This window comes from Sceloporus undulatus, chromosome 10 (genome assembly GCF_019175285.1).
Source record: "Sceloporus undulatus isolate JIND9_A2432 ecotype Alabama chromosome 10, SceUnd_v1.1, whole genome shotgun sequence".
NCBI lineage: Eukaryota > Metazoa > Chordata > Lepidosauria > Squamata > Phrynosomatidae > Sceloporus > Sceloporus undulatus.
The window spans coordinates 6,075,566-6,087,113 of NC_056531.1; the positions used below are offsets into that span (position 1 = coordinate 6,075,566).

General features: G+C 41.9%; 1 protein-coding gene across 1 annotated transcript in view; it reads right to left on the reverse strand.

The window, feature by feature from the left end:
• Positions 1-11,548, reverse strand: part of TMEM132D (transmembrane protein 132D) — a 481,452-nt gene that overhangs the window by 254,059 nt on the left and 215,845 nt on the right. Inside the window, exon 3 of the mRNA XM_042441697.1 lies at positions 7,641-7,787. Coding sequence (XP_042297631.1) covers positions 7,641-7,787 — 147 coding nt within the window. The remainder of the gene's footprint in view (positions 1-7,640; positions 7,788-11,548) is intronic.

The window sequence follows — 11,548 nt, forward strand, 5'->3', positions numbered from 1 at the left end:
GAATGTTTTTTCGGGTTACGAAAAAACATTCGTAACCCGGAACAATGTTTTCCTATGGGATTTTTTCGTATCCCGAAAATTTCGTAACCTGGGTATTTCGTATCCCGAGGTACCACTGTATTAAACAGCTATAGACTGTGCAACACCTTACAACTCATGCATTTATATGGTAGGCCTAAATACCCATCTGATCTTGAAAATTAAGCAAGGTAAGCCCTGGTTGGTACTTGGATGGGGGACTGGCAAGCTATACCAGGTGTTACAGACTATGGTCCCGAACAGACAGGCCAAAATAAAGCTCCATTGGGTCATTTTGGAGATATGCTGTTTAAATGACACACGCATCTTCAGAGGCCAGAAGCTGTGCCAAAGCTGCACTCCAGTCCTTAGGACTAGAGCGTGGCTTTGGCGCAGCTTCCAGCCTATTAGGATGCATGCAGCATTTAAATAGCATACCTCCAAAGTGACCCGAAGCAGTTTTGTTTTGGCCTATCTATTCGGGCCCTATGTTTCAGAGGAAGGCAATAGCAAGTGGCCTCTGAGTATTTCTTGCCTAAGGAAAACCTATGGAATTCATGGGGCCTCCATAAGTCAACAGGTGACTTATACATACACATATACATACACACCTGCACTAGAGAGTAGAGACATGTTGCATATTATCACTGCTCTGACCCTCAAAGTAATACACACAAATGGACTGCACTCCTCTACATACACTCTAACATATGGAGAACTTGGAAAATCCTGCTGACAAGATAAAAGAAACATTTAGCAGCATAATAGAGCACAACTGACACCAAGCTCATTACACATGATAGATAAACATGCTTGTGGTGCAGCTCCAATAATGTACTCTGGTTTTGCTCTGAGCCAAATCTTCACAGAAGTAAGATTAAGGAGGCCATGTGGATTCAACGGTTCAACCTGATAGCGGTGTTAAGGAGAAACTGTACAAAGCATTGTTGTTTAAAGGACAGGATTCCAGATTCAACATTGTTTCTCCTTCCTGTTACAAGCCTGCAAAGTGATTCCACAGTTCCGAATGAACCTGGGGAATATCACTGAAAGTTCTCATATTTAGGTTTGTCTTCATGTACCTGTTACACATTTTCAGTGTGCAATTGCTGGGTTGTATTATGTGGTTGCTTATGCTCTACTTTATCAATGCTCCTTTGTAAAATATGGATCCAGAACTAAAACTTGTTTTCCAGAAGCAGCTTGAACAGCATAGTAAATAACAGAACAGACTCAAGTAAAGTTGAACAAAGAGGCAACATAATGGCTGCACAATTTGTTCTACTGTTAATGTGTGTATATACTGTATATACTTGACTATAAGTCGACCTCATGTATAAGTCAAGGGCAGGTTTGGGAGCTAAAATTATGGATTTTGATATGACCCTTGGATAAGTCGAGGGTAAAACTTAGGGACATGTAAATGAAGGATGTAAAAGATGAAGTTTTTTGGTCAATTTTTTAACCTAAATTTCTAGACTTATACATGAGTATATACAGTATGTGCCTTCAACTTGCCTGTCAATTTATGGCAACCCCATGGACTTCATAGGATTTTCTTAGGCAAGGAATCCTCAGAGGTGGTTTTGACAGTTCTTCCCTCTGAAATATAGCCTATAGCATCTGGAATTTGTTGGTGGTCCCCCATCCATGTACTAACCTGGGTAGGTTTCTAAGCAGTGAATTACCCTGCTTAGTTTCCAAGACCAGATGGGATCTGGTGCTTTTAGGGTGTTAAACATCTCTAAATATTAGCAGTGGGATTCCTCTAAGTCTAGTTCATTAGCGGTTCGTTAAGAATGGTTGAATAAGAGGACATCGCCGGGACTTAATCCAGTGTTAAACAGATAGGTACTGAACTTCTCAGTCCTGTAAATTCTTCAAAAACACACAAAGATATAATAGGCATCACTGAAACCTGGTGGGATGAGTCTCGTGATTGAAATGTAGTAATAGAGGAGTATAATCTTTTTAAGAGAAACAGGCCAAACAAGAAAGGGGGAGGATTAGAATTATATGTCAGGGATGTTTACACCTTTGAAGAGATCCAGGACTTAAATCTTGGAAGTCAGGTGGAGAGCCTCCGGATAAGAATTAAAAGGGAGGGAAACAACAGGGATGTTATTGTAGGAGTCTACTACAGACTGCAAGTCAGACTGAGGAATTAAATGCTGCCTTTCTAGAACAGAAGATCACACACTTAGAAAGGAGAGATGCAGTAGTGATTTCAACTACTGTGCATCTAGCGTGATATTTGCTGGAAGTCACACTCAGCCAAACATTTAAGGCCCAGACATGAGAAAAGGAGGAGAGCACCAAAGAGGAATTCAAAGAAACAACTAGCATGTGTAGAAAGAAAGTCAGAGAGGATAAAAGTGCAGAATGAGATCTGGCTTGCTAAGAACAATAAAGGGTTGGGTTTTTTGTTTGTTATGTCTGTAGCAAAAATTAAGAAGAGGGAAATGGTAAGGGCATTGCATAAAGAAGACAGTGAAATACTAACAGGGGGCAGAGAAAAGGCAGAACTATTCAACACCTACTTTGCCTCAATCCTCTCACAAAAGGAAAAGGGTGCACAGCCTGAGGAAAATGGAGCAGAAGATGCAGTAAGGGACACACAGCACAGAATATGTAAAGAGGTAATACATGAATACCTGGTTAATCTAAATGAATTCAAGTCCCCAGAGCCAGATGAACTACATCCAAGGATATTAAAAGAACTGTCCACAGTAATCGCAGAGCCACTGTCAATAATCTTTGAGAATTCTTGTAGAACAGGAGAAGTCCCAGCAGACTTGGAGGAGGGCAAATGTTGTCCCCATCTTCAAAGAAAGCTAGGACTCAAACAATTTCTGCCCCATTAGTCTGACATCAATACCAGGAAAGATTCTACAGCAGACCATTAAACAGTCTGTAAGCATTTAGAAAGGAATGCCATAATCACAAAAGGTCAATATGGGTTCCTCAAAAGCAAGTCATGCCAAACTAATATCTTTTTCTAATAAAATTACTAGCTTGATAGATTAAGGGAATACAGTAGACCCTTGCCTTATGCAGGGGATCCGTTCTGGACACACACACACCCCGCCTAAGGCAAATTCCACCTATGCTTGTGCACCCGGCAGCGTGGCAGCGCACACCCCATTCATCTGAATGGGACGCGCGCCCCACACGCCCCGAGCACATACACTCAAGTCTGCGTGTAGCGCTCCCACGTATAAGGCGGGCGCACTGTACTGTGGATACAGCAGATCTTGATTTCAGATGCACAAGATCCCCCATAACATTCTTGCAAACAAGCTTGTAAAAATGTGAGCTAGACAAGGTAACTGTTACATGGATTTGTAATTGGTTGACCGGCCGAACCCAAAGGGTGCTCAGTAATGTCTCCTCTTCACCCTGGAGATAAGTGACCAGTGGGGTCCCACAGGGTTCTGTCCTGGGCCCAGTGCTATTCAACATCTTTATCAATGACTTAGATGAAAGAATAGAAGGCATGACTATCAAATTTGCAGTTGACACCAAATTAGAAGGGATAGCTATTACTCCAGAGGACATGATCAAAATTCAAAATCACCTTAATAGATTATAAAGCTGGGCCAAAGCTAACAAAATGGAATTTCATCACAGAGAAAATGGAAAAGTTACTGCACTTAGGCGGCGGGCGGGGGGGGGGGGGGGATGAACTGAAAATGAATTATAGCTCTTTTTTTTTGGGGGGGGGTGGGGGGGATGAAGGATGAAGGGGGATGAATGAAATGCAAACGCCATACGATAAGAGGGGACAACGGCTTAAGAGAGACAACACTGTGAAAGGGATCTCAGAAAGTCCTAGTCGTAGAAAATTAGTCTGCTGTCCAGTTTTTTCAGCTGCTTTTAAAAATGCTCCAGGTTGTCTGTCCTTCTTCTACTTTCCTTTTTTGTCCTCAGCTTTCTTCAGCTGGTGGAAACTGAGTTCAAAGTGCAAAGTAATTTGTACTAAATTAACTTAGCAGGGAGAAGAGGTGAGGAAGGGATGCCCTATAAACTCAGGCAAAAGCTAAGAGCTGTAGACTCTCCTAGCTTGTCTATTTTTCTTTACTAATCCCTTTTCACCATCGTGACCACACTCTAATGCTGCTTGACCACATTTATCCCAGTTTTCATCTATGCACAGTTGGATGATATCATAGAATCATAGAGTTGGAAGAGACCGGTAGGGCCATCCAGTCCAACCCCCTGCCATGCAGAAACCCTCCGTCAAAGCATCCCTGACAGATGGCCATCCAGCCTCTATTTAAAGACCTCTAAGGAAGGAGACTCCACTACACTCTGAGGGAGTGTGTTCCACTGTCAAACAGCCCTTACTGTCAGGAGGTTCCTCCTAATGTTGAGGTGGAATCTCTTCCTGAAGCTTGCATCCATTGTTCCGGATCCTGTTCTCTGGAGCAGCAGAAAACAAGCTTGCTCCCTCCTCAATATGACATCCCTTCAAATATTTAAACAGGGCTATCATATCACCCCTTAACCTTCTCTTCTCCAAGATAAACATCCCCATCTCCTAAGTCGTTCCTCGTAGGGCAAGGCTTCCGGACCCTTCACCATTTTAGTCGCTCTCCTTTGGACACGTTCCAGTTTCTCAACAACCTTTTTAAATTGTGGTGCCCAGAACTGGACACAATATTCCAGGTGGGGCCTGACCAGAGCAGAATAGAGTGGGACTATTTCTTCCATTGAAGTATGTAGGCCCCATGTGGTTTTTCTTCCATTCCTTCAGAAAACATGTTTTCTGTGCCAGAAATTTGTTTTCTGTGCATAACATGTACTTTGGGCACAGTCTCCTCAAGAGACTTCACAATGTGTGAAGAATCTCTCCACTGCACTTTTCCTCTTGGTAGGGGTTTCCTAAGCATCCGGAAATCCATTATTCTGTTGGAAAAGCAGTCGCAGTGCATAGTCTTTCTATTCTCACTCATCTGAGGAGGTCAGAGAGGACTTTGCATCTTCCTTCAGGGAATTTCTCCCACACTTCAAGAGAGCACTGCTGTCCTAGATTCACAATGGAGCTCTCCACAATTAGCTCAGAGTGTGGCTCAGCCATATTGACAAGTTGTCAAAATCATTCCAGGGAATCACAAATGAAACCATTAACTAGAAATGGATGTTTACAAATGAGAATAAGGGTAATAAAAAGAAATACATAGGCTAGGCCTGAACCACTGATCCAAAAGAACCAATTAAGCTCCACTTTGCCACACTCCCTTAGTCTCAACTGAATCACATAAAACAGAATCTGTACAATCCCGAAATGCGGACTTTTGTGTCTCAGCAAATGCGTGTAGGGACAAACAAGCCTTTCCTGATAACAAAGCAGAATAAAATGTGATCATGCTCACAAATCTTGTTATAAGGAGAAACCAAAATAATAATAATCCACTTCTTAGATGCTTATTGTTTTGGGGGTTAGAGTCCTACAATAGCAATTATACTTCAGGTATTTTTTTAAACGTTAGAAGGATGCATCTGCACTGCAGAAATAATGCAGTGTGATACTACTTCAATTGCCATGGCTCAATGCTCTGCAATTCAGGGATTGGTAGTTTTGTGAAACAGTTAGCTTTCTCTGTCAGAGAGAACTGCAGATCCCAGGATTCTGTAGGATGGAGCCTTGGCAATTAATGTGGTGTCAAACTGCATTATTTCTACAGTGCAGATGCAGTCTATTTTTAAAATTCACTGATTCACTAAAATTCACTGGATTAAATATTCACTAATGAGAATGGTGGATTGAAGCCTGGAAAGTATTTTACTTTTTAATTCCCTCCGGAAAGTTCAGGGACATGAACCAAGGATGGTAATTAGCAAGACATTCATTTGAAGAGACAGAACAAGAGGGTCAGACCAAATTCAAAGCTTCCTTCTTCCTTTTCTTCTCTTTCTTTCTTTCTTTCTTTTTTTTAAACTCCTACTTCTCTCTTCCTTTCCCCATTTCCTTTAGGCAATCAAGATGGCAAAGAATAATAATAAAACATCCTCTTTGATCTACAGCACATGTAACACAATAAGCAGAGTATTATAAACCAACTCAAAATGATAGCATCAAAAATCTTCCCTTCCACTCCTTTTGTACGGGCACATTCTGCTGGGTATATTTAGAAAACATAATATAAAATGTTATTAAAGCAAAGTAATGCTCTGCTATGAATAAAAGAGGAAGCAAACACAATTGTACCTCTGGCATATAAAATTCAAAACATTAACTTCCCAACTTGTCGAAGCAATCATTTCCACATGAACTTGTCCACTCGGGAGGCTTATGTATATTCTATGGTGCGTGTTTAGTTCACATGGTGAGACCGGTTTGGTTTCGACGTAACTCCACGTGAAATGTAAATATATTGCTGCATATTGCAGATGAGGGCAAGAGCATCTTGAGTGGGTCTAGGGTCAATTTTGTTCTCACTCTCCAAAAAATGATCCGACTTACATTGATTTTTATGGGGTTGCTGTCGTTTTCAAAAGTGCAATTGACTGGTACTTCTGGTTTAGGAAGCAAAAACCGCTCCATAGTAAATCAAGCCTCTGTGCCTTGCTTTAGACCAGAATCACCATTCTTTAAGGCTTCCCCAAAACAATTTTCAGGACTCTGGAGGAATCCTGGGAACGTGTTCTAAGGGCTGCTCAGTTGAATATCCGGCTCTCTTTTTCTTTATTTGTACTGTTTTTACAATGCATTCCTGCCAGAGTCGCCACAATGGTTTACATCAATTTAAACTAAACAAAGAAACAACATCACAAAATTTACAACGTTAAACTGTTATCATAAGCAAAAGAACAACTGCACTACTTTCAGCAAGGCTTATAAGCACTTACTGATCATCTCCTTGAAAAGCCTCTTCTGAACTTTTCAGTGCTGAGCTCTGGACAAGGCTGAGATCTTGGCTCAAACTGGAGGACAATATCCATAAACTGGGAGATGTTCTGTTTCCCAGCTCCCCCAATTCCAAATGCACCACCACTGATATATCAGACATCATCCGAGCTACTTGGTGAAATGTTTTCAAAGTTAACAGATTAGTAATTATTACTTATGTATTGTTTTATGAACAATATTGTTTTATGAACAATATGTATTGTTTTATGAACAAAGCATTAGTCACATGTTACTAATGTCTCATTTTCACATTAGTTTTTGATTTTAAAAAATTACAAAAAACGATTCAAATTTGCCAAAATTATCCCCCCCTCAAAAAAATTTTTGGATGTCATGAGTAAATGTGAACAAAATAAATAACGACAGCAACATTATTTTGAGAAAATAAGTAACTGTTGCCCCTCATCAGCCTGAAAAGTAACACGCTGCAGCTGGCATTGCAGTTTGACACATGTTCAATCCAAACTATGGAGATGCTTAGCCAGCTCCGTTCTGCCACTGTCCACATGTGCCAAGCATTCACCCTAGGAATGCAGCACATATCCCCCTAAAAAACCTGAATTGGAAAAGAAAGTCAGTTGTGATGTACCAACATTCCCTCCCCACCCACCCCTCCGAAAGGTCTGTCCCTGTAACCCACTTTCTAGAAGTAACTCATAGATTTATTTGGACATACTTAGCAAGTAATGTAAAGCAACCATAGGCCTACCTTTTCCCCAGGGGAGTTGATTTCCTTCGACAAAATATAACCGCCGGTGCATATTTCCCAATATAATCCACACTCTTTTGCACGTCCCATGTATACGGGTTGCTGGCTCTGATGCTGAAAACACTCACACCTTTCTTCACCTTTGCCCTGAAGAAGCAAGAGCCTATGTTAACAATTAGACAGAGACTGTCATCTCTAACTGATCCATCCATCTTCATTGCATTACTCATTACTGGTCTTTCCAAGAGCCTGCAGTTCAAGATTGATAGCTTATATTATCCGGAAAGAAGGGCACAGTAAAAGCAGCTTGGTTGCAAGGCGCCTTTGTACCAACTGCTAAAAATGAAATCAAAATTTCACACAGAGGGAGTTCAAAGACTGAATAGCGGAACCTCACCTTGTATTTTCTGAGCCTAAGGCCATCCAAGGCCTCTAGACATGGGAGAGCATATCAAAAGTGCATAGTTAAACCAGTTTGACACCTAATGTCCAGGGTGACCAGAGGTCCACCTTTTCCCAGACATGTCCTACATTTCAATCTTATGTCCAAGGATCTAGGAGGAATTCCAAAATGTCCTTTATTTTTAATACTTTATTTATTGCATTTTTAATGATATATACATTAAAAAAGAACTCAAACACTTAATTTACTCCCCCCTCCCCATATCATCCGTACATGTCTGAATCCATCCTTCTACATTCTGACTACTACACACACTCATTACTTCCTTTCATTATCCAACATTCAGTGATAGCTTCTGGAAGTCCATTGTTTGGAACAGCCCTTATTTGTAAAGGCTGGTTAGGCCTGATCTCCCCTTGGGCATTCAGGAGGAGAGCTAGCAGAGAACCTTGCTTGGGATATTAAAGTAACTACCTTCCTCCAAATTCCCCAGACCCTCTGTCCTTTGCTCATCAGTGCTGGAGAGACCTTGAATGTACATATATTTCTCCCAGATATATTCTCCAGGCTCAGTCTACAGCTTTGGCTTCAGATGGCATCTCTCCTTCAATGATTTTCTTAAGGCAGTAATGGACTGGAGGAGGAAATAAAACTGAAGGTGAATCCAGACAAAACAGAGGTACTCATGGTAGCGGCCCCAAAACCAAGGATACAACTCCAGATCTGGATGGGGTCACACTCTCCTCCAGATTGTGTTCCATCTGGGGGTGCTTCTGACCTGTTGCTCTGAGGACGAGTCTGGTAAATGCAACGTCGGAGTGCCTGTTATCAGCTCTGGCTGATATGCCAGCTGTGCCTCTCCTGGAAGTCGGGACCTTGAGAACCGTAGTACCACACGCTGGGTAACCTCGATCTGGATTTGTGTAATGCACCTACATGGGGTACCACTGGCTTGACCTGGAACTCATTAGTACAGAATAGGCAACCAGGACTGGTCTCAGGCACATCCAGACTAACCATATAACATCAGTTTATAAGATCATTCACAGGCTGCTATTAGTTTCTGGGCCCAGTACAATCGGTGTTGAGCAAGGAGGGTCTTTTAAAAGGCCTCTGCTTCTCTCTCCTCTACTGACCCATGAGTCTCCTCTGGCTTCAGCCCTGGAAGAACACACTCAAGACTCCTGACCTGTATTCGCTCCACAGGTCCCAGCACCTGCAGTCTAGAGTCCATAGATCTGTTTATCCCTCTGCAGCTTCCTGAACCTCTTCTGGGCTGCAGATCCAAGCACCTCAGATCTGCCCTGTCTTCTCAGGGTCTGAGTCCTCTGACTGTGACTCTAAGTCAGGCCCAGGGCGTCCATCCATACACTCTCAATGGATACAGTGTTCTAATAGCATTTGAGGAGAATGGGGCCAACATGACTAGACAATTGCCACAGGAGTAGGAGATCCTAGCCTTCTATATGTTGTTGGCTTACAACAAACTCCATTGGTGGTAGCAGCACAGTAAGAAGTGATGGGAAGTAGAGTCAACAAAATCTGAATGGCTACAATTTTCACATCTCCTTCTTTCCAGTCTAGTCATATGACTTGGAGAGGGCTGTGAGCAAGTACTAGAACCTTCCCATGAGGACTGACAAAAAATTAACTGCAGGAACAGTGGCACAATGGAAGATGATGAAAAATACGCAAAATAGCACCTTTGTACACTTATGCAGATTTCAGAATCCAACTTTCTGAGCGCCACATTTGAATTATTGTGGTGTACAATTTTTGATACATATATTTTTTTAAAAGCAGGTCACACACACCCCCTGAATATGTTATGAGGCATTTTGCAAGTGCCAAATCAAGAAGAGGTTCATTATTACAAGGAAGACACACTTGGCAGTCCCCTGACACTTTACCACTTAAATAGTGGGAATGGTGCCAAGGCATTGTAACAAAAGGACATGGGATTAGTTTCCCAACCAATTTGGATTACAAGGCTTGCATATATTTGATTCATCTGTCTAAAGCTGGCCTGCAGCTTCTTCCCTTCAGCTGTTGTCACTGCTTGTCTTGAACATTATATCACACAGAAGGACAAGCGTATTTGCCATTGGATTTTTCAACGCCAAGAAGCAGCTCAACGTGTTTCCAGGAAGGATTCAGAAAAAAAGATGTTCACATTTTTTAAATAGTAGGTGGTGTACGCCATTGTGAATGTGCCCAATACCTACTTGCAAACCATGGTAGGAACCAAACTTCCAAATATTGGAACCAAAATTCCGTTATTCTTTTGAAAACTCAATTTATCCTAATTCATAATGAATTATCCAGTTGTTAAAAATCGCAGAAGAAAAATTGTAGAATTATGGGAAAGTACACACAAAAATGGTACTTTAGGCCTGTTACAGGACTGCCAAAATAAAGCTGCTTTGGGTCTCTTGGAGGTATGCTATTTAAATGATGCATGGGTCCAAGAGTCCGGAGGTTGCGCAAAGCCACACTCCATTCCTAAGCACTGGAGTGCAGCTTTGTGCAGCGTCCGGAGTCTGTGGATGCATGCACATTTAAACAGTCATACAGTGGTACCCGGGTTACGAATTTAATCTCGTTCCGCCGCCGGTTCGTAACCCGAAAATCTTCGTAAGCTGAAAAGCCATAGGCCCGCTAATACGAAACCCCCCCCCCCGCGATTCTGCGAAAAGCGCCGAAAAGCACCAAAAAATTTTTCGAACCCGAAATAACCTTCGAACCCGGAACAGTTTTTTTCAATGGTTTTTTTTCGAACCCGAAATTTCTAAGGCGGCGCATTCGTATCCCGGGTACCACTGTACCTCCAAAGACGAAGCAGCTTATTTGGGCATCTGTAACAGGCCCTAATAACAACAATTCAGTGCAATGGTTTGTATCCTTCAGTATGCTGGAGCAAGTGCAAAGCATAAGTCTGCAAAGTAAAGGGGGAAAAGGTTTCCAGAACACTGTATGTAACAGGGCCCTAGTTGGCCCTTCTTAGCTGATGGCAAATCACTCAATGGACCGGGGATATGCCATTTCAGTTTCCCAACAATACGACCAAGCACCCAGCATATTAACATTTTGTGTCACTAAACAAATCAAAAAGAAGGCTGCAAACTAGTCACATGAGAATGGAAGGTAGGAGCAAGTGCCACTGTAACCCTGCTGTGGGAGGCTGCTGCGCACTGACACAGACCGAAAGAGAGGAACAAAATATAAAGATTACAAATGATTAGAGGAGGTCAAGAGCCTTTGGGCTCCAAATGTTTTGGCGACAGCTTCATAACCCTCACTACAGCATGTTTGCTGGGCTATTGGGGCTGAACCCTATTACATCTGAGGCCTCAATGTACTGTATATACTCATGTATAAGTCTAGAAATTTAGGTCAAAAATGACCCAAAAAACCTGAGTCCAGCTTAACCACAGGTCAATTAGTACTGTATCTAACGCTTATAAAAGAAGGAACTATAATAATAATATTAATAATAATAACAACA